The sequence below is a fragment of the Schistocerca americana genome, chromosome X, assembly GCF_021461395.2.
Source record: "Schistocerca americana isolate TAMUIC-IGC-003095 chromosome X, iqSchAmer2.1, whole genome shotgun sequence".
Lineage (NCBI taxonomy): Eukaryota > Metazoa > Arthropoda > Insecta > Orthoptera > Acrididae > Schistocerca > Schistocerca americana.
Window position 1 is genome coordinate 89798412 of NC_060130.1, and position 24463 is coordinate 89822874.

General features: G+C 38.4%; 1 protein-coding gene across 1 annotated transcript in view; it reads left to right on the forward strand.

Moving 5' to 3' along the window:
- Positions 1-15066, forward strand: part of LOC124555108 (importin-13) — a 195498-nt gene extending 180432 nt beyond the window's left edge. Inside the window, exons 16-18 of the mRNA XM_047128909.1 lie at positions 2118-2292; positions 4273-4379; positions 14452-15066. Of these exons, the coding sequence (XP_046984865.1) occupies positions 2118-2292; positions 4273-4378 (281 nt within the window). The 3' untranslated portion in view covers position 4379; positions 14452-15066. The remainder of the gene's footprint in view (positions 1-2117; positions 2293-4272; positions 4380-14451) is intronic.
- The last annotated feature ends 9397 nt before the right edge of the window (positions 15067-24463 follow it).

The following is a 24463-nucleotide window of genomic DNA, read 5'->3' on the forward strand; positions in this document are numbered from 1 at the left end:
AGGTGAAAGTTTTAAAAGAAATTGTGAGTAAGTAGTAGCTAAAATCTCAAGCTTCTGTGGGGTTGGTCTGATAACACTGGCAAAAAAAGAAGAAGAAGAAGAAGAAGAAGAATGTTTCCTGCACATCATGAGTTAACTCTTACTAATTTTGGGTCGAGAAAAACAAATGTGACAATGAAAAATTTTCTTTAGCTCTAGTTTCTGTGGTACACATTAGGTGAAAGTATTTCATATTAGCAGATTAAGAGAAAAAGATACATTTTAATTACATATCCTAACAACATTGAAATTGTATTGGAATTTTTGAAAATGGTAGTTACATTTTAAGAGTTCTAAATTGCTGGAAGAATACCTCGCAGATGGTTGGGTCTGAAGAAAATCATGTGGTGGCCGCATGAGATCGTTGCCTTTCAGCTTGCCTCTTCTAAAAGTGTTCCGGAGCATCCTGACATCAAGATCAACAGTAATTTGCAAGCATTGCTTCATTCCAACGGCCCTGATATCTTTGTTCCATAACAGAAATGTCCTGATGGAATCTTTCTCCATGTTCACCACTGTCAGCTCCACAACTAGGAGGGGAAAAGTCTAGGTGGGAGTAGAGAAAATGGATTTTAAGGGACATGTTGCATCCAAGGTTATGGTATTTTTACAGGAGTACTTTCACCAACTGAATGTAGTTATCATCTCTTTTGTTGCTTAAAACTCCACAAACAACTCCCTTGAAGGCTTCCCAAGCTTCCTTTTCTTTCCCCTGCAAAACTTGGTCAAATGCAGGATCATTTACAAGTTCTCGAATTTGTGGCCCGGTGAAAATACCTTTGTTAACTTTTGTGTCACTTAATTTTTGAAATTTCTCTCATATGGCCTTAAGGGCCGTCCTTCATGGTTGATACCTTAAACAGAATTTTTCTTCAAACCTAGTTAGAAATTTTAGGGGGGGGGGGGGGGGATGGAAGAAGAACATATTTAGGGTCCAAGAGAGGCTGTGCAATGACATTTTTCTCACTAGGGTTAAGATTTCGTACTGGCCAGTTCGCTTTAATATAATGCAATTTCCTATCCCTACTGTTTCACTTACATAAGAAGCAGCAATGTTTTGTGTACCCCAGTTGCATTCCTAAGAGTACGGCAGTGACTTTTAGATCACCACAGATTTTCCATTTGCGTTCATGGTATCTGATTGAGTCCAAGAGGGCTGAGACCTGCATATGTCTCCATGTGAATTGCATGACCAACAGGAATTGAAGGAAGGAGGGCTGCCATCATGAAGCAGCACAGCTTTCAAACTAAGCTTGGAGGAGACTATGAATAGCCTCCATTCAGTTGGATCATGGTTCAAATTCAAAGATTTCATCAAGCCATTTATATTGTGGCAAACAACAAGATTGTTTGCTTCTCCAAAAAGGTAAGCAGTTCTATGTGACTTTTCTGTACTGTGAGACTGTGACATCACTTTTGAGAAGATTCCATTGCTGTAGTCAACACCCAAGAATTTCTGCCTTCTCTTTAATTCTACTTGACTCAGTGTGTGCAGTTTATCATCTTTTCCCTCATAATCAGGGTCACAAGATGTGGAAGGCTGGTTTGGTTCTTCTTCTTCTTGGTCCACATTGTCTTCATTTTCTACTTCAAGCACATAATTTTCAGGTGACTTGGGAACTGGTAAACTATCTGAATGCAGAATGGGTTGATTAGCAGACCGAAGATTTGGGTAATGAACTGTTGGTCTTTTTTTCATAGACAACACTTCCTTTGTAGGTGTAGGCAAGCAGAAATAGCAGTCATCTGTAAGATCCTGCCAAACCATAGGCACAGCAAAAGCCATGGATGGTTTCTTATTTTTCAGCCATTCTCACAGTGTAACTGAACATGCGTTGCAACATATATGTGGAGCCCAAGACTTATCTTGGTTCATTTTCATTGTTGGCCGGTGCAACCAAACTACGATAAATTTAAAATGGAAAATTTCGTTTTCTAACAATTTTTTACCTTTCCATCAACAGATTATTATTATTGTTGTTGTTGTTGTTGATGATGATGATGATGATGATGATGATGATGATGATCTTGTTGTTATTTATTATTAGTGTTATTTCAAGTTTTTGTGTTATGGACAGGAGGAAACTGCCCAAGAACCATGATAGATCATCTGGCTGATCTGTTAATGATGCTCAACAGAAAACAAACGGAAATGTTTGCTCGATGGCTTACTGACAATGTGTCAGCAATTGAGTTCCCAGGGCACGGTGTGAGTCAGAATGCAAGAGCACAGTTTGTACAGATGGTTTTGAGGTATGTGGTATTAAGTTAATTTTACTGAATAATTTTAAATCTTTGAGATATGTACGAGTCACTAAATTTTCAGTAATTTGTGTTAGAAATTTGTTTGTGATACTGTGTATGTTAAAATCTTAAAATTTACAACCCAGGTGAATATTTTGAAATCTCATTCATGTTTCATTTCTTGACTACTGATGTATATTTGTACTAACATGGTAGGAAAGTTGTGGTAGAATGTAAATAATTTAGGTCTTGAAGAGATGACTCACTGAATTCGTACTGAAATAGCCCGTACCAGTAAACCCTTGATTCTTTAAAGAATCAAACTCCAGTGTATGAAATAGCTTCAAATGTCATTCTTTACAAATGTTAAATATTTTACTTTAAGCACAGAAGTGAGAAAAAGATTAGGAAATGTTTGAACTTACACTTAAAGTTCGTTGGGGGTATCTAAGTGCTCTCATTATGAAACACTGCATGAATGTGGTCTGGGTAATGTATGCTCCATTTTAAGCAAAAGCTAGTTTTTCACACATTGTTATGTTTATGACATCATACAAGCTATGTATCGTACAATGATATAATTTTGCACGTACATTCAGTGGTGTACAGGATACCTTCTGCAAACTGTGCTGGGAATAGAGTTGGTAGTAAAGAAGTAATAAATTCAAATGTCTTGCCTGATGCTGAAGTTGTACTGTACGAAGAGCAGAAATGTAGAAAGCAATAAAAAATTTTCCTTTCACCATTTTGTGGGAAATGTCAGTGAGAAAAAGTTTCGTAAATGTTTGAAGTTATGTTTAATTTTTGTTGGAAGTCACTATGTACTCTCATTGTCAAATACTGGATGAATAAAATCCTGTTATTTTCACACCATTAGTTATGCTACCTCAATACAAACACACAGTTTCCAACTGTAATATTGGTCTTATCATGATAAATGTTTAATATACCTCTCAATGAGTAGATTATGACAGCATTTTAAATTTGTTCAATAATTACACAAAATATTGAAAATCAGATTTATGTTGCCCCTGGAAATTATTAGATAGGCATCCTGCAACTGGTACAGGATTATATGCTAGTTGCGAAGTAATACAGATTGTTGTACTATTTTATGAATGTTGATACACTAATACAGTGTTGTTACATGCTACTGCCACAGTGTTAACAAAATGTAAACTCATATTTTTTCAGTTCAGTCATTAATCTTTTCAGAATTACAGTAGAAGCAGCTTATTTTCATGTTGCTGTGGAGAGGAGGAGGATGGGAGAGGGAGTTTTGATATAAGGAAGTATGTCCTCTAATCATGCAACACATTTGAAAAGGAAATATATTACTGTGATCAAACTATTGATTTTGTTTGCTGTACTTACCAGTATGCCTTGAAACGTGTTGTGTACATAACAAAAGCTGTATGAATAACACAATTTCCAGCTGTTCTCTCAACCTATTCCATTTAACTGCACTATGGTACTGTAATTAATATAAATTTAACATTAGGTATTACATTTTACGTAGTAGCAGTACAACCAACTGTGGTCATAATTTTGTGTGTGGTTTGCAGATATTAGCTGTCTCTGTAGTTGTAATATCTCATTGTTGTGCTTCCAAGTTCTTCACTGAAGTGGTAGTACAGAGCAAGGTGTTCTGTTGTCACAGGCATGGAGTTATTGCAAGTGTAGAGTGTGGTATTCTACACTTCTGTTATTCATTCACAAGCAACATAACTGTTGCCTTATGTCACTGACTCTGGCCTGCTGCAGAATCCTAGAATTGGTTTTAAGTTCATTGCTTTATTGTCTTCAAGGTTCCTTCTGAAATCAGTTGTCCTTATGCAAAATACAGTATTGTTGTAAGTTACAATTTAGAAAAAAATGAAAAGCACCAATCGAAGTTAGCATATTTCCAAAATATTTTAAGAATCTTATAGTATATATGTTCTGCATTAAATTATTTAATGTGAATGTATTTTTACTGATTCTGTACAGGGAAAGAGCCAACAAGCGGAAGCTACAAGAAATTGTGAGAGGATTCACATTGATTTGCCGTGGCCTTGCTGGTACAGAGTTTGGAGGACAGTTAATCATTTTATAATGTAAGTAACTTATTTTGCAGAGTCTTGTGACTCTGTCGTTCTCTTGGAAGTCAATGAAATTACTGTTTGTAACTCTTAATGTACACATGTGTCTAGGGGTCCCTAAGGGGAGATGTGCACTGCTATTTCAATACCCACTGAAATCGAATAAAGTCACCAAGTTATACAACAGCGATGCCTTCTCTTAACAAAACACCGTTACAGAGATATTCCTTGAATAAAACAGTGTATTAAATCCACTGATTTATGAATTTCACAATCAGTCATGTTGTGAGTCACATGTAGTTTAAATGGCTGCTGATCAGTACACAAATGTTCAGTTGCCTGTCATGTCCCCGTTTCACATAAAACATTCAAAGTGTGAATTTCCTCAGAAATATTTTAGAGCCCAGAGCTGTGTACATAACATCGAAATCCTTAAGTGGTTGCATAACTTGAAGTTCATCAGCTGTTGGAAATGTTTTTAAAGTTCAATGACTGTTAAAAATATTTCAAAGTGTGATGAAAGTCGAAAATATTTGAAGTCGGGCTCTAGTTGGAATATTTTCAAGTCCCACAACACAGCACACTAGCAGAAGTTCCCTGAGTCCAACAACTATTGAAATATTTCATAGTCCAGCACCATGTGAAATATTTCAAAATCATACAACTTAGCAAATTACCTGAATTTCCAAGTCCACACACATGACCATTTCACTGCTCATCTCCCGACACTCACTAGCCTGGCAGCCTAAAACCCGTAGCTAGCAAAAGACTGTCTTCACAAGTGCCAAGTTGCAGTGACCTTTTTTCATTGCCATTGAAGTTGCACGGTGTTTCATCATTTAAAAGTTTTTCAGTTTGTGTAGGTGTTATAAATGTCAGAACTGTGCATCATTCCAATGTACATCTTGTGACGTGTGTATAAATTCTTTGTAACTAAAATTTCACCCACAGTCCTGTCTTTATAGTATTGAAATCATGCTTTGTAGCATGAAAGTTTACACAAAGACAGGTTACTTAAAAATAGTTATATTATCAAATATTGAGCAAGTCTAAATCACCAACTTTAATGTGGTGAATATTATTAGGAGTGGCTGCTTTGTGGAGGTGCTGGTTTGGGCAATTGTGGCTTTTGATTCTTCTAACCCAGGCTGTTCCAGCTCGTCGGCTCCGTCGTGAGCCGTGGAGTGCTCCCTGCTCCAGGGAGCCGTGTCGCTCACTGTGACCATTCAAGTGGGCCAGCACGTGGCACGGCTGGCTGAGGCAGGCGGCAAGGCAAGCGTTTTGATGTGCCACCTGCGTCTTACAAGATGGACAACCTCATACTCTTAGCTGCTAAGACGTGATGACATGCTACACCAGGAAATACGATGTTCAGGAAATAAATAAGAAACAACTATTTTACGAGATATTGCATACTAAATTTATTGGGCCTTTGTAGCTTGACATCTTCTTTTCATTACAAGATTGGAATTATCAGGCGTCAAAGTGTTCGCAGCGTTAATGCGGAGGATGGCCTTCATTGTTGCATCCTGAAGAAACGATCGTTCCTTACTTTTTACTCTTTTCATTGCTGAGAAAAGCTGCTCACAACAGTACGTAGATCCAAACGTGCACGTGATCTGAGCGGCATTGTTGTGAAGCGTGGGAAATGTTTTTTGCTGTAATGAACGATACCAAATCCAACATGTTGTAGTACCTCTCTTTCAACAAAGTTGAATTTTGCAAATCAGTAATCTCCAATTGAAGTGACGATGACAAGTCACTGGGGGAAACTGAAAAAGGAGTGCTGAACACCTTAAGTTCTATTTCCAAACTAGTGAGGTCCGGGAATCTTGTTTCAAATGACGTGATGAGCTGCTTTAACTTTGCTTGGTAATCGCCGAAAGTAGTACCTTCAGGTAGTTTTAAAGAAGCAAGACCATTGAAGAACGTTAAATGTCCATTACTCATCTGCCTCTCAAATAAACGTATCTTTTCCATGAACGTTTTGATCGGGTCGTGCCTGTCAATGCCCTGCAATGACAGATTTAAATTATTCAGATGCATAGTTATGTCAGCTAGGAACACTAGGTCTGATATCCATTTTATATCTGTCAGACAATGCATTTCTTCCTCTTTCATTTCAAGGAAAAGGGATATTTCCTCACGAATGGCAAAGAAAACATCAAAAGCTTTTCCCCGACTCAGCCAACGAACAGTACTGTGGTAAAGTATATCCCCATACTCTGCTTCCATACCTTTCAGGAATCCTTTGAATTGGCAATGATTCATATCGTGATGCCGCTAAAATTCACACACTTCATGACTTCTTTCATTATGCCACCTAGCTCTACTGTTACAGCACACAATGCCTCTTGGTGAATAAAACAATGAAGAATCAAAATGTCTTTCCCGAATTCATCCCTGAGTTTATTTTTCAAACGAGAAGCAAAACCTTTGTGAAGCCCGATCATTTGTGGTGCACCGTCTGTCGCTAGACAATGGAGCTTATCCCACGGCAAATTCGTATTGTCCACTGGTTCAAAATGTCACGTCCAGTTGCGGTGTAATCGAGTGGTACCACATCCAAGAGTTCTTCAGTTACTTGCAGCTCCATGTCAACACCACACACAAAGACTGTAAGCTGAGCACAGTCCAATGTGTCGGTGCTTTCGCCAAGCACTAGCGAAAATGCAACACCGCTCTCCGCCTTTTTCCTGAGCTGTGTCTCTAAATCTGCTGCCATGTCCAGGATTCGACGAGACATTGTTTGCTTCGACAGGGAAACCCCTTCAATTGCCTGCACCTCCCGTGGAAACAAACATTCTGCAACTGCTACCATGCAAGATTTTACAAGTGATCCCACCGGAAACGGCTTGCTACTCGTCGCAATGATGTGAGCGACCCTGTAGCTTGCTCGAATTGCAGATTCAGTAGTGTTTTCTCCGCTCTCATTCACCTGAAAATTATAAACGCATTACAGAACACGAACTATGTTGCATGTTTTGATACCCTCCGTATTACGAAACCGTTTTTAATCTTAACGTCTCCTGGTATGTCGTTCTTAAGCCTGGCTACCAGTTCTCTGCATGCAACACCTTCTACCTGATCGTAGTGCGCTGCGTGAAGACGTGTATAATGTCATTGTATATTGTACCTCTTCGCGGAATTAAATACTTTATGACATACAAGACACTGAGGACGACCATCCCTCTCAATGAATAGAAAAGTATCCTCCAATAGATGTACAGGGCTCCTGCGGCCAGTCATAGCTGTCATTGAACACGGATTATTGCGTCAGTTGCGGCTGCATGTGGCCAGGGGGCAGTGAGTTCGCTTTCCCCCTCCACGCGGGCTCCGAGCTGCCACAGTGAATGCTCCGGCTACCTGGAGCTCGGTTGGAACAGCCTGTTTTAACCCATTGGCCTACCCACTATCTCCTGATTGCTTGGGCTATAGTAAGCAAGGAGGTTGGTCGTGAGCTAGTGAATGGTTTTGCCAAGTGCTCAAACCAGCACCAAATGTTGTGAAATAATAAACATCATTTGGGCACAACCAGTAATTTTTGGATGTCTGGGAAGTAAATATGACCAATTCATCAGTGAACTAAAGTTATTTATTATTTGCAAGTGGGTAATGTGTATTAACAATTTGTAAATTGATGCTTATCTTTTAAATTTACCTTTGTCAACAGTTATGGACTATTGATAATAATCAACTGTGTGATATTTTTCGAAACAGCGAGGTACATGTAACACAACTTGACTGTTTTTACATTCCCACATTGTTTCATTCCTTTACTCTTTTTTGTACATACTTTGCAAGCCCTTATTGGATGATTTTTCATGATGTGGGATCTATATGTTTTGGAAAATAATCACAATGTTACGCGTGTAGCGGCAATGGTATAACTTCTGTTACAAGTTGGGATTTTCAGTGGTAGTCTTATTTAATTCTGCTTCATATAATAGATCTTCCTCCACATCATGACTGCAGTATTTTCTCATTGTTCCTACATCATTTAACTCTTTATCTCTCTTTCCATTGAATAACCAACGTGAACCCTGTGCTCCAGATATGTTAACGCATGTGGCAGCTGCTGCCCCGGATGCTTTGGACGCACTTACGTGCACCTTTGATGCTGCCATCTGGTGCTCTAGACATGTATATGTGCAGCCACTTGCTGCTGCCACCTTCGTGCTCCTGATGTGTTAACACAGCCGGCCGCTCAGATCTCTGCTCCAGACGCATTAATGCAGGAGGTGCTTAGTGGCCAGGTGGAGTTGCCCAATAGCTGCATTTCCACCCAGAGTGTTCAGCAGCTTTCCATCGTTCGATCATTCGGCCTGTGTGCTTTTGCTACTGTTATCGTATTTGTGTTGCTGCTTTCATCTTCATTTTTGACAGAGAAAATCACACGCTATTGAGGTTGCACAGAGAAAGAAACCATGAAGACTGTGACAGGCAATTACACGTAGTACTTGGCATCACAGGATAAAAGATAGTGAAGCAGTGTTAGACACCTCCATACACAAAATTATTTCAGTAGTGTTGCTAGAAAGACTGCTTGGCTAGCTGATATCATTACATGTTGCTGTCACGTGTTCTAAAGGATGTAATTAAACAACAGATCTCAGTGGAAACTGAAATAATTAAACCATTTAGTTACTTAGTGGTTATATCGTTTGACATAACAAGAACCAGGTTTCGATTAAAGATTAGTATCCCACACAGAATATTGTAAATATTAATGTGTTCAATGGCACAATATTCTTTTTGGACTAGATATGAAATGCAGTTGAAAGAAGTACATCTTTCCATTGAAAAAACCATAGTTCCATCTATATCTTGATAGGTAAAAATGTTTCGAGTATTAATCAGACAGCAATGTAAACAACTCTTTGCATGCTGTCATTTGTAAAAAAACCTCTTTTCTGTATCTCGAACTATTAGTGAAATATGGCAAATAGTATGATTGGCATTCCGCACGGAAGGAACACTGGGCACAATTTGCAGAACCCTTCTGTGGATATATGAACAAATATCTTGAGAATGGTCATATATATTAGTCTGCTCTCAACTTTAAATACAATTTTAATGTATTACCTAGATCTGATACACTGCAATCAGCGACGTAAAATGAACCATATGCATAGTCCATGCAACGTGTTTTTACCTCTGCAAAAAACTTTGATGCGGCATAATAACTAAGATAAATAACGAAAGGAAATCCCATCATTTATCAAACAAAGATATACTATAAGATGCAAAAGAATCAATTTTTTGCCAAAAAGTTTACTTAAAACTGGATGATAGATGTTTAATAGTGTTCGGTACATCCACTCAAGTACATTGCTGACAATTTGTGCAACTCCCCTATAGATACAAAAACATCTTGAGAACAGTGATATATATCTCTCTAATCTGAGCTTTAAATGCAATTTCGATATCTTCACCACATTTCATTCACTGCAGTCAACAACGTAAAACAAATCATACCAAAATCTATTCATTGTGTCTTTACCTTTACGAAAATTTTAAAATGCTGTGCAATGCTTTATTTCATTGGATGCAGCATGGTAGCTTAAGACGAGTAACGAAAAGTAATTCAGTTTGTTATCAGATGAAGATATATTACTGTAGGATGTGAAAGAATCAATTTTTTTCACCAAGTAGTTTCTGTAAAATTGGATGATAAGTATTTGATTAGTGGCCTGCATGTCCACTTAACCACAATGCTGACAGTTCGTGAATGCAATGAACAAACATGTAGTTAAAAAGTTAATAATGTGGCTCCCAATGACTGCCAATGTATTAGTGATCACTGAGAGATTCATTCTTCCCTTGAGTTATTGCAGTTATGAATACGTGTAGGCCAGCAGATGTGTGCAAAGACTCAGCACACCTCCCAGTGGCAGTTCTTATTCAGGATAGTATCAACCACATCTTGCGTGGCAATTAAAAGCCAAGTGGCTTGGTCAATATCCTTGGAATCTTAAGTTGGTCTGTCATAGCATTAATCTGCCATGTGTGTCTCCAGCAGTCGTCAGTATTAAAGTGATTTCCACTTAACATTCTAGTGGTTCCCAGGGGTAGGTGGTGGGAGTAAAGCGTACCTTTGCCGGTCCTTGGAATGTCTGGGTGAACAAGGAGGTTAGGATTTTTCTGTTGTTTGATTGTACTCCCATACAAGTGTACTTTCCTGCACAGGGGTGGAGGTGATATGTGGCTGAGTATGGGTAGCCAGAAAGTGGGTGTGGGTCTGGTGGTACTAGATGCATGGTATTGTTGAGTTGTGTACCAACAAGATTTGTGGGAGCACTATTCATCCAATCTGGAGAGCAGTATTCCACAACAGAGTAAATCAGTCCCAGAGCTGAAGTATGGAGTGTTGATGCAGTTGATCCCCATGATGTGGCACAGAGTTCGGGATGTTATTTTGCATTTTGATGTTGACAGCTGAGCTCTCTATGAAGCGTGATTCCTAGATATTTTGGGTTCTGTTAAGTCCAAATAATCTCCCTGCAAGGTGGACAGTGAACTCTTTGCTGGCCATCTTGTCATTTAGGTGAAATGTTGAGACTTGTGCCTTGGCTAGAATATGAACTGGTATATAATGTCAAAGGCTCTGTGGAGCTCTTTGGGGCTGAAGCTGTCAGATGAAGGAAAGTGAAGTGCTGGATGCCACTGATGATGTAGCAAGTGCACCATAGTGCTGTTCACTCATGGTTCTTGACCAATCAGATGTGAAAAGACCATTAAAATTGATCAAAATTGTTACCAAATGCGAGCAATTGAAACTGAGGCTGTTATAATAAATATTTTAAAAAAGTTATACCATTGAGCACATGACAATGTGTCATCCATTATATATAGAAAAGTTGCAATGCCAAAACAATGCGGTGAAGTGTAGAAAGGCCTGCAGAGGATTGGTGTTTTGTGCAGTGACTGGCAGATTAGTTTCAGTGTAAATCAATGTATCATACTGTGTATAAATAGAAGGGAAGACTTATTACTGTTCAATTACACTATTGGTAATAAATCACTGTTAACTGTAACAACTGTAATATTTCCAGGAGTAACTGTCTGGAGTGATCTAAATTGCTACGACCACATAAAACTGGTAGGAAAGCAAACACCAGGCTGAGATTCATTGGAAAAATTGTGAGAAAATGTAATTTATGTATGAAAGAATTGGCTTGCAGATCACTTGTGCACTTGATTCTTGAGTATGCTCAGCTGTCTGGGACACCTAACAAGTAAGATTACTGCAGGAGATACAGAACATCCAAGAAATAGTCGCACGTTTGGTCACATTTTTGGTTATGTTGGTGGTAAGTCATTGCAGGGATGGTTGGCAAACTCCTGTGGTAGATGCTGACAGAGAGGCATTGAGCATCATTAGAGAGGTTTACTGTTAAAAAAGAAAAAATCAGTGCAATTAGACTTGATACTGAAGCTCCCTCATAGACAATCATTCTTACTATTCAATACTGTGAGTTGTCATTTCGACTGCCACAGCTAACAAAGTTTTCCAAGAATGAAACAATTTATTTTAGTATTACTTCATATATAGTCAGTCAACAAATTATTTTCTGAATGGCTTCAATATTACCAATGTATCTTTCTTCCAAACACTATGAAGCAAGAAACGGTACACTCTTCTCTTGGCTGAGCAGTATGTATTGTTGTCAAACTACTCTACTTTAGCGTGAATGTAACTCTTACAGTACTTAAAGTTTAGAACCGTTCATTAATAATTTTTTTTAGGAAATTGTTCACAGTAATTCAAGAGCTAATGTTATGTGATAATAAGGAATGGGAGAAATTTCAAGAGATAGAGAATTCAGGTATTTGTGCCTTCATGAAAAAAAGTAACTTTTTGAAATTGCTGGAGTTAGACACAAATGACATTTGTAATTGTATACTCAATTCCAACTGTATTTCGGATAATCGACAAAGTTTTGGACTTCAGCATCTGTGATTGACAGTGTACTGATAGCAATGTCTGGGGCTGTACAATCGATGCAAGTTATAAATGAAACTGAAACAAGTCTCAGAAATATATTGATCTTCTGTGCCAAACCCTAAACCTGGAAAATACACACAAGAACACACAGAGGGTATGAACGAGTGTTTGCAGTATGTTTTTAATAATTTAGGAGATGCTAAAGATTGGAGGAGTGATGAGAATATCTTAATATAACTGTGTATTTGAAAAATCACAATTGTATCATATTTAAAATCAAACTTACGGAAAAAAGCTATTTCAGTACTTTATAATTACTTTGTTGGAAACACCTTTTAAATTCGTAGAAAGTTGTACTTTTAGTTCCTACACTCTATTTTGTTTGAGCTCTTTTTTGCCAAGAAAGCATTTCTGTTTTGGGCTTCTTTCATTCTAGAGATCATAAACTCAAACTTTCATTTAGAGAATGTCATTTAGAGAGTGTTGTTTCAGTGCACTTTGTGATAATTCTTTGCCATTTTCTTTGGCATATTTTTTTTAAACATACTGATCTTGTAACTGTTCAGTTGTCCTGCAGTTTTCAGTGCATTAAAGCTTGGAGGTCAATTATTTATGTGGCATAGTTATTGCATTCCAAAAAATATACAGTTGATACTCTATTTTTAAAACCAAGTTAAAAACTGTCAAGAAAGTTAATCTTTCTTTCACTGAAAAATAAAATAAAATAATTTGAGAAAAGGATAGATTTCTACTCATCATATAGGGGAGACATTGAATCACAGGTAGGCACAACAAAAAGTCTGCTATACATTTAAGTTTCCAGCTAAAAGGCTTTCTTCCGAAGTAGAAAACACGCGTACAGTCACACGAGCACAACTCACACTCAAGTGTCTCCGGCCACTGTGGCCAGACTGCGGAAAGAAACTGTGCCTCGTGGGAGCAGCAGTCTGGTGTGAGTGGTAGGGGTAAGGAGCAAGCATGAGGCGGGGAGGCAGAGGTATAGCAAAGTAGGGGTGGGGAAGATGTAGTGCTGGTTGTGGGAGCATGCAGGGTGCAAGGACAGGGTAAGGCTGCTAGAGGTTTGGGAGGAGGGGGGAGTTCCAGGCTGTGGAAGGATCCATATGGTGCAGGCTGTGAAACTGAAGCAAACTTGCTTAAGTGGGAACTCTCCCTGTGTTCCCATAAATCCCCTGGCCTTGGCCTTTGCTAGTCTCTGTCCTTCACTTATTTACCTCCATCCCTGCTCTCACTCCAGCACTGCATTACCACCTCTTCTGCCAACATACCCATTGGTCTTTTTTCCCCCATTTCTCAATTTCTCTTTTCTTCTGCCTCCCCCCTGCCTCATCCTCCTGACTGTACGTAGCAGCCATACCTGTCCCTACCGTGTTCCTGTATGCTTCCACAAGCAGCACTGCGCTTTCCCCAACCCTATCCTGTTATCCTTACCCCTCCTCACCCTATGCTGCTTGCTGAACCTTCACCATTGACAGCTGTCTGCAGTCTGACCATAGTGGCTAGAAACAGTGATCGTGTGTGTGTGAGAGAGGGTTGTGCTTGTATGAATGTGTGTGTGCTTTTTACTTCGGAAGAAGGCCTTTTGACCAAAAGCTTAAATATATGGCAGTCTTTTTGTTGTGTCTGTCTGTGACTCAACATCTCCCCTAGGTGGTGGGTAGCAATCTATCGTTTACGTATTATAATTTAGTCTGATATAAATGTGCGTAAATATGAAAAAGCAGGTATCAGTTACTGGGAGGAATATAATGGAGACCAACAGCCTAAACATGATGTGCACACTCGCATCCGAGACAGCGCGCGTGCGCACACACACACACACACACACACACACACACAGAGAGAGAGGGAGAGAGAGAGAGAGAGAGAGAGAGAGATTGATTGATTTTGCCTTGACTTCAGTAGTGATGCCAAACAAAACAAAATTTTTCACTCTCAGCATGTGTATTTATACAGATAAGTGTCATCTGTTCATTCATTATTAATACTATATAACTGTATTTGACTTGCTCCATAATTTTTATTTTTTGACCTCAGCAAAAGAATGAAAGCATTTTCATAGTAGTTAAAGGCACCTATCACACCTCCATAAAACTAATGAACTCATTGTATTTCTTACAGGAACCATTTCATTGCTACAGTTTCACATGATGTAAGAAAGATGCAGCTTCAAGAGATCTATTTTGGATATACTGCATTTTTAAAGAAAGAAGAGTGAATTATGTTTCTCATTTCCTAAAGGTGCTTAAGTTGAGGACTGTTGTGACTATTAATGTAGAGTGCGTGTGTTTTATAATAAAAGTAGTGACATTTTCTATTGATGTACACAGAAAAATAGTGAAAAGAGCGATATTAAAAAAATAAAAAAAACCCTAAGACATTTACAACTAAAGACAGTTATGAATTTATTGATCTTTCTGTTGTTTTCCCTATTTAGTGTATATTGTGTTGTGTTGCAAATTTGTAGCAGTAGAAATTTGACCATTCCTTTAATTAAAATTATTGTTTTTCTTAACATTTTCAAACCAGTGGATTCTGTTCATTGGTGTGTTCGTATACTGTTAATTTGAATTTGATTATCTTTGTATGTTAGATCTCTCTTGCTAATTTTTATGACTTCGAGTTATGTCAGAATTGTAGGAGTGAATCACTTTTTCATAAGCATGTACCTGATTAGCCAGTAGATTATTGCTTGCTTTTGTTCATGTGATTAAAAATTTTTTTGTTTGACAAGTTACTGGGGATTTTACGTAGTAACTGAAAACATCCAATTGCTCATTCTTTGTCTCCTGCTCACTAATTCTCATTGATTTCTGAAGAACTTTTACTTGTAATGATAAAATAATAATTGAATTATTTTTGTGCATTTTATAACCACTGCTTTTGTCAAAGTTACTGACTGTAGCAGAAGTATTACTAGAGGAAGAAGAGTCCTGCGTTGTTTGTTATTGATAGCTAGGATTATCGTCCACTTCCAGAACAATTAACTGTCTTACCCTTTAATCCTGAAAAGTGGTGCTTACAAGGTATTGCCAGCTGGCCAATTGGGTCAGTATAAAAAAAGTGTTCATATAGAGTGACAATTATTGAACTGTATGAAAAAAAAAACGTAAATTAGTTATAAACTACAGTGTGCACATACTTTATTTAACATGTAAATGACAGTACAGGTATTCTGATTTAGGTTATGACATGTTCGATATGCCTGTCATCATTGGCGATGATGTGATGCAGACAAATGCGAAATTGTGCGTGACCTGCTGAGGTGTCAGAACATTGATGCTGTCGATGGCCTCCTGAATGGCTGTATCAGCTGAGCAATGATTTTCGGGTTATTGCTGTACACCTTGTCTTAATATAGCCCCACTAAAAGGAGTCTCATGTGTTCAGATCCGGAGAATATGGCAGCCAATCAAGCCCGTGCCAGTGGCCTCCAAGTACCCCAGAGCCGGAATGCGGTCCCCAAAGTGCTCCTCCAGGACATCAAACACTCTACTCCTTTGGCGGGGTCGAGCTCAATCTTGCAGGAACCTCATCTTGTCGAAGTCAGGGTCACTTTGGATAATGGGGATGAAATCATCTTCCAAAACCTTCACGTACCATTTAGTAGTCACCGTGCTATCAAGGAATATCGCACCGATTATTCCATGACTGGACATTACTCACCACAAAGTCAGACATTGAAGGTGAAGAGACTTCTCGATCACAAAATGCGGATTCTCAGTTCCCCAAATGTGCCAATTTTGGTTGTTGATGAACCCATCCAAATGAAAGTGGGCATTGTCACTGAACCAAACCATACAGGGCGTACTAATTCCCATCATTTGTTGGTAAATCAGTATGGCCAACTGTGCAGTTTGAACATCCTAACACAAACTATTGAGAAGTTATGACAATTTTGTTTCATATAGTTCAGTAATTATCACCCTTTTCTTGCATGACCATTTGCCTCATGACCAGACATTCCAAATGTTGGCAGGTATTTACATTCCACTGTGATTCTTCTGAGCTCTGTCAATATCGGTATGTTTTAAAAGCTAACCCTTCTTTCTTGTACATTTGTGTAACTGTTCCTGACCTTTTTGCAGGAGAAAGAAGATTGTGTGTAGCAAGAGAATGTGCATCATTTTACAGACTACAGTAAATCTCCATTAAAATATTTGCTCTCTTCCTTTCTTACTATGTTTATGTGATGTATATTTGAGGTCATAGATTTAATTTTGTATTTTAAGTCAAGCAGTTCCTCTGAAATTTATGTTTCATTTTTCACTAAACGCAAATCCTATTCTGTTAACTGTGTTGTATTTTGTTGTGGATGTGGATGTTTTTATGAGGTGCATTGTATGTTTTGTATGTCTTGCCTTTCCTAAGACTGAATTTATGTGTAACACAGTAATAAAGTGTGAGAATAATGCCTTTCTCCCAGCATCGAGGCTTGGGTTGAAAATTGTCATAAAATCTGAAATCATTATGTTTAAATTGTTTTATCAGTCAAATCTTCTAGTATCAAACAATGGAAAATCCAGGATGGAATGTAACAGTATTATGAAAAGGAAAGTTGCTACTTACTATATAGCGAAGATGCTGAGCCGCAGAATGGCACAACAAAAAGACTGTCACAACTAAGCTTTTGGCCGACAGTGCTTCTGTCGATAATAGATGACAGAGACATACATCACTCACGCAAATGCAACTCACACACACATGACTGTGGTCTCTGGCAGCTGAAGCCACACTGCGAGCAGCAGCAGTGCATGATGTGAGTGGCAACTGGGTGGGGGTAAGGAGGAGACTGGGGTGGGGAGGGATAGTAGGGTACGGGTTGGGGACAGTGAAGTGCAGCTGTGGAGCATGCAGGGACGAGGTGGAGAGAGGGTAGGGCAGCCAGGTGTAGTCGGGTTAGACAGTGGACTGTGGACCATGGAGAGCCGGGGGGGGGGGGGGGGGGGGTAGTGGAAAAGGAGAGAAGTAAAAAGACTGGGTGCATTGGTGGAATGAGGGCTGTGTAGTGCTGGAATGGGTACAGGGAAGTTACTGGATGGGTGGGGACAGTGACTAACGAAGGATGAAGCCATGAGGATTACGGGAACGTACGATATATTGCAAGGAGAGTTCCCACCTACACAATTCAGAAAAGTTAGTGTTGGTGGGAAGGATCCATATGGCACAGGCTGTGTGAAGCAGTCATTGAAATGAAGGATGTCATGTTGGGCAGTGTGCTCAGTAACAGGGTAGTCCACTTGTTTCTTGACCACAGTTTGTTGTTTCCATTGATGTGGACAGACAGCTTTTTGGTTGTCATGCTCACATAGAATGCAGCACAGTGGTAGCAGCTTAGCTTGCAGATCACATGACTGGTTTCACAGGTAGCCCTATACTTGATGGTATAGGTAATGTTTGTGACCGGACTGGGGTAGGTGGTGGTGGGAGGATGTCTTGCGTCTATGTCTACTACAAGGATATGAGCCGTGAGGTACGGGGTTGGGAGCAGGGGATGTGTAGGGATGGACAAGTATATTGTGTAGGTTTGGTGAATGGTGGAATACCACTGTGGGAGAGGTGGGAAGGATAGTGGGCAGGACATTTCTCATTTCAGGCCGTGACGAGAGGTAGTCGAAACTCACTGCTGCATTCTATGTGGGCATGACAACCGACAAGCTGTCTGTCCACATGAATGGCCACCATGCCACCAATGCACCCAGTCTTTTTACTTCTCTCCTTTTCTGCTACCCTCCCCCTCAGCCTCTCCCCTGCCCTCCGTCCAACCTGACTGCACTGTCCCTGCATGCTACCCAGCAGTGCTTCATGGTCCCCCACCCCTACCCTACTATCCCTCCCCCTCCACACACCACCCTCATCCTTCCCCTACCCATTTACCACTCCTGTCATGCACTGCTGCTGCTGCTCACAGTGTGGCTTCAGTCGTGTGTGTGTGTCGTGTCTGCACGAGTGGTGTATGTGTCTGTCGTCTATTTTCGACAAAGGCATTGTTGGTCCAAAGCTTAGTTGTGACAGTCTTTTTGTGTGCTTATCTGCAGCTCAGCATTTCCACTATATACTGAGTAGCAACTTTCCTTTTCATGAAATCTTCTAATATACTGGGCACATTTGCAGGTATCTATTCCATTATTTCATTATCATGGTTTTTAAAATTATTAGTGAATGACAGTTACAGAGACTATGTGCATACATTTATTTGAATGCTGAGAAATCTGTAGACAAGTGCTCCATTTGGATCATGTAGTGCAGTTGTACATTTTTTATTGTTGTTTTCTGAAAAGAACTGCAAATTTCAGCGACAGGAAATGAGCATGCAGAATCTTCTGTGTGACTGAGTTTAAAAAAAGAGTCTTACTGTAGCTGGAAACTCATTGGTGAAGCACTTATGAATACCAGCAACAAAATATTGTTCAAATTTGCCACTTGTTCATAGAATAATTCCTATACTAAGAAATGAAAAATATAGAACTCTGAATGGTATACTTGTAATACCACAGCATTTGCAGTTCCTTGTTTTTCATGTTCACAATTATTTGTACTTCATTTCTCCATCTTTTACTCCTGAACAAAGACGTAGTAATGCTTTGCTTGCTGTAACTGTTGTGTGTTAATTAACAGTAGACAGTTTATATTCATATCTGTCACACTCATTGCCCTCTTTCCATAGAGGAGGAGAAAAATGAAAGAAGGGAGGGAGGGAGTGAGGAAGGAAGGGGAATGTGTGCTATCTGGTTTCATAACGTTTCCTATTGTCATGAAAATAAAAAGTATGGAAAATTAATTAAAATTAATAGCTCAATGTAATTCCACTGATAACCTAACGTTTATTCTGTCTTTGAGTGGCCGTACTTGGATGTACATACTTAACTATTTCTATTTTGATCAACATTTGCAAGAAAATCTGTAGTACTGATGTTTTTACGGTGTCAGGCAGTAAATTACTGATATTGACAGTTTTTGTACTTTTTGTAACTATAAAATGTTCTTAACCTAAAGTAGTGGATATTATTAAGTCGTGTATTTATTTTGATATGTCTTTTTTGATGTGTCCATAATACAATTTGTTAATGTATGACAGATGTTAATGAAAGTTTTAAAATTATTCACAGTATGTTAACATATGCTTTTGTAAGTGGCAGTCAGTGTCAAGTATCTGAATACCTACATACAAAATATATTCCTGGGACAAATAGCGGTTATTAACCAAGTGTGATAAGCTTTCGTGTCTAAAGAGTTGTCCATTACGTCATAAAATGATCTTTGTGTTTAGTACAATCTTGGGACTAGTTTAAATGGTGCATATACAAGCTAACGCAATGCCAACTCATGCATGTATTAAAAAATGTGCTGCATGAAGTACCTGTTAAATTCCAGTGAAATAAAAATAGTTTGTAGACGTGTGAAGTAACTGCTTAAAAGCATGTTAACAAGGATAAAGGTGTAGTTCCATGTATTCTCAGTGTCATCTTCCTTCCCCAGTGGTATGAAACTTTAATGGATATTAAAGTGGATCTTTATTTAAGTGAAGTTTATTTGTAATTTGAAAGAAGAATGTGGAAAGTAATTAACCACAGTGTTAGAGGAGCTGTCCTATCATTTCCCCAGAATCATTTACTGCATTCACAGGTGGCATTACTCAATAATATGGTTAGGCAGAAATTTGGACAAAACACCTGAGTGATGGTGCAAAATGATGAATGTATGACCATGAGAAACATTCAGTATTACTATTGTGTATTCAATGCAATGGACAGTCTGCCCCCACAGTGGCATCAGCCATGATTGTAACAAATCTTCTTCACTGTGTTTATCCTTGATTTGTTGGATTATCACCAGCATTTGTCTGCTGCTATGTTTTGTAAGATTTTGAGTGAAGCTCTGTAAACAGAAGAATAGAAGTGTAATTCTAAAGCTGCATGCTGTTTGATATGATTTTTACATTTTCCTTGGGTGACTTTACCCATAGTGTATTGACATCTCTCTCTCTCTCTCTCTCACACACACGCACACACACACACACACACACACACACACACACACACACACACACACACACACACCCCTACCTATGTTCTGCAAATCACTGTTAAGTGCATGACAGAGGGTACCACTCATTTGGAAGAATGAGTGCATAAATGTGTTTGTGCTTGCTGTAATTAGTCCAGTCTTATCTTCGTGGGTCTTATAGGAGTATTATATATGAGGTTGTATGAATTCCTAGATTCTTCACTTAATGCTGGTTTTTGAAACTTTGTAAGAAGGCTTTTGCAGGATAATAGGTGTCTTAATTGAGTGGCCTGATTCCAGTTGTGTCCCATAAATACTGTTCTCATAAGATACAGCAGATTATTTTTTGAAGTGGACAGCTTTACATTTCTGAACATTTAAAACTAGTTAGCAGTCTTTTCACCACATTAAAATCGTATCAAAATCTGACTTATTACTTTCACAGCATTTTTCAAGTAGTACTTCATTTGTAAGTAGTACTTCATTTGTAAGTAATGCCATCATCTGCAAAAAGTGCGTGGTTACTGTTCATAATGTCTGCCATGTGATTACTTTCCAACATAAAGGATCCCAATACATTTCCTTGGGACACACCTGAAATTACTTCTAAGCCTGTCCATGACTCTTCATCCAAAATATCGTACTGTGTTCTCCCTACCAGGAAATCCTCAGTCCAGTCACAAATTTCATTTCATTCGCTTTATGATAGTATCTCACTAATAATCATTAATGTAATACTGAGTCGAGGCTTTTCAGAAGTCAAGAAATACTGCCTCTGCCTGACTGCCTCGATCCACAACATTCAGGATGTCATATGACAATAGTGTGAGATGGATTTTATGTTACTGATTTTTACGGGATCCGTGTTGATTGGCATGTAGCTAGTCATTCTGTTCGAGATACGTCATTGCTTTTGAGATCAGATTATATTCTAAGATTCTACAACAGATGAATGTCAAATATTTTGGATGGTAGTTTCGGGGATTAATTCTGAATATCCTTCTTGTATATGAGTGTGAATTGTACTTTCTTCCAACTACAGGTTACAGTTTTTTGTTTGGGGAATTTATGATTTATATGCTTAAAAGAACAACTAACTCGGCCACAAATTCTCTGTAGAGTAGTACAGGGTTTTCATCAGGACTTGGAGCTATGTTCAGTTGTAGTGGTTTCAGCTGTTTCTCATCACCACTGACACATATGTGTCACTCGTCATTGCAGTGGTGGAGAATGAAATTGGGGCAATATGCCTGGATTTTCCTTTGTAAGGGAATATTTGAAAATAGAGTTCAGCATTTCTACCTTCAGTTTCCTACCCACAATATCAGTTCGTGTTCCATACATGTTTTTCTGGACAATACCTCTGTTACCACTGACAGCCATTACATCTGGTAAGAAATGGATTTACAAGAAGCGTTTTGATAAAATTCACACACTTTCAATTTCCAACCAAATTCTCTACTCAGAAAACAGCATACTGTTCACCTATTTTATTAAGTGTATGATATATTGTGATATTCATTTTTTTATTATAACATTTTGCCTTGAAATCTTATAAGAATTATACCTCTTAGTTTTGCTTCATAACAACGTCAATTTCTCTTCTGTTCTTATTTAACAGTGTGTCAGGCTGTAAATTAAATTAAGTTTATTTCTTTCATTAAAATCTAAACAAAAGAAGGGAAAATGACTATAGAGGGAAAAAAGATGCTACCTATGTGAAGTCTAAACCCATGAGTTTTGTTTTGTGAGGCGACTCTCCCTTACTCCCAAGGCCTTGGCCAATTTTTTACACACAGCAAATCTTTCATAAGAAGATCACTAAGAAATACGGAGGCTATGGGAAAACAACTGCTGACATGTTGAAATGAGTAAGAAACCTAGAAGACTGGAAAAAAAACTGATGATAACATGTTGAAATCAAAAAGATATGATTATGATACACATTGATACAATAAGGCACAGAGAAGCAAAAGGGTGTAAATTAAGCTTCCACGAATAGTGACTGTCAATCTAAGCCATGATGTACTTTGTTCAGGTAAAATTCTCACCTCTCTGGAAGCTGATAATATTATGGTCCAACCAGCACCAAAAATCAAAAGATGAGGCTGAATCTCGAGCTTTCAGTACTGAATATTTGTCATACAGGACTTATAGAGACCACTGCTGGATTCCATGTGGTCATTATTGAAACTAGTAAATGAAATAATCATTAGCTGGCAACCAACATAATTTGCTTGGTGTGGTTTTTTTTTACCATAACTGACTTAAGAGACAATGATTAAATTTTTACCTTTATTATTAGGTCAGGAAGTGAAGTTAACATGAAGCTAATAGCCACCACAGTAGTAAATGTTTATATGGCTATTAGCTCCACAGCTAAAGAGACTGAAAGAATGTTTCATGAAACAAAAGAAATAATTCAATGTGTTATTTGGGAGATGAAAATGTTGCTAAGATGTGGGACTGGAATTCAATAGTAAGAAAAGGAAGAGAAGGAAAAATAGAATGTGGACTAAGGGAAATGAATGAAGAAGGAAACCAGCTTGCAGAATTTTTCACGGAGCAAAATTTAATCATTACAAATACTTGGCATCGAGCGAGGCAGCTCAGTGGTTAGTACACTGGACTCCTAATCAGGACGACGACAGTTCAAACCCATGTGCGGCCATCCTCATTTAGGTTTTCCCTGATTTTCCTAAATTGCTTCAGGCAATTTCTGGGATGGTTCCTTTGAAAGAGCATGACCGACATACTTCCCCATCCTTCCATAATCCAATGAGACTGATGACCTCACTGTTTGGAACCCTCCCCCATATCAATCAGTCAATGTTTTTGGTAAATTATATAGTGCTAAGACAGAGATTACAAAACAAGATTTTCAGCTGAAAACCATTTGCAGGGGCAGACTTGGTTTCTGACAATTTTACTTTATTTACTGTACTATAAACTGGACATCAAACCTGAAGAAACTGCCAAATGATAGGAAGATTCAGATAAGTTGAAAGAAGAAGTGGTTGTGGTAAGTTTCAGAGGGTGGTGATTAACTGCAACAAGGGAAAAGGATACAACAGAAGATGGATGGGTAGTTTTGAGAGATGAAATACTAAAGGCAGCAGGGGATAAAATAAGTGATAATACAAGGCTTAGTATAAATTTTTGGAGAACCCAATGTTTTTTTTTATTTTTATTGAAAAAAGGAGAAAATATAAAAATGAAATGGACAGAAAGAGATATAGATGTTTAAAAACAAGATTAACAGAAGTTCATAATGGCAAACCAGAGGTAGTGAGGAGAAATGCAAAGCTGGTACAATTATGTATGAGTATAGGAGAGAGAGATGCAGTTTGTAGGAGAATTAAAGAAACCTCTGGAGAAGAGAGAAGTAGCTGTATGAGTATCAGAAGCTCATATAGCAAGCCAGTAATAAACAACAAAGGGGGAGCTGAAAGATGGAAGGAGTATATGTCAGGTTCATACAAAGGTGAAAACAATATTGTGGAAAGGAAAGAATAATTTCACAGATGTCAAAGACCTACATCAAAACAAGCCACGTCAAATGGATGACATTCATTCAGAATTTTGAGTAAATGACATTCCCTCAAAATTATTGCAATCCATGGAGAGATGTACCATAACAAATCTACTCCACCTGCTATGGCACAGGAGAAATGCACACAGGCATCAATAACAATATAATAATTTCAATTCCAAAGAAGGCAGATACTGACGTCAGAGGTTGCAAGGTAATGTCATAAATTATGCACAGAAGAACTGAAATACTGGTATTAGTTGATGTTGCAGAAGATCATTTTGGTTACCAGAGAGAAGTTGGAGTACAGTGAGGCAATACTGAGCCTACAGTTTCTCTTGGAAGGCAGACTGAAGAAAGCAAACGTACATTTATAGTATCTGTAGGTTTAAGATCAGCTTTTGATATCAACTGGAATAGCCTCTGAAACTGTAAAGGTAGCAGGGATAAAATAAAGGGATTTAAATGTTGCTTACAACATTTACAGAAACAAGACGGGTATGAAAGAGAAGCAGTATCAGAGAAGGAAGTGAGACAGGGTCGTAACTTATCCCAATGGTATTTAATCTGAACGTTGCACTAACAGTAAATGAA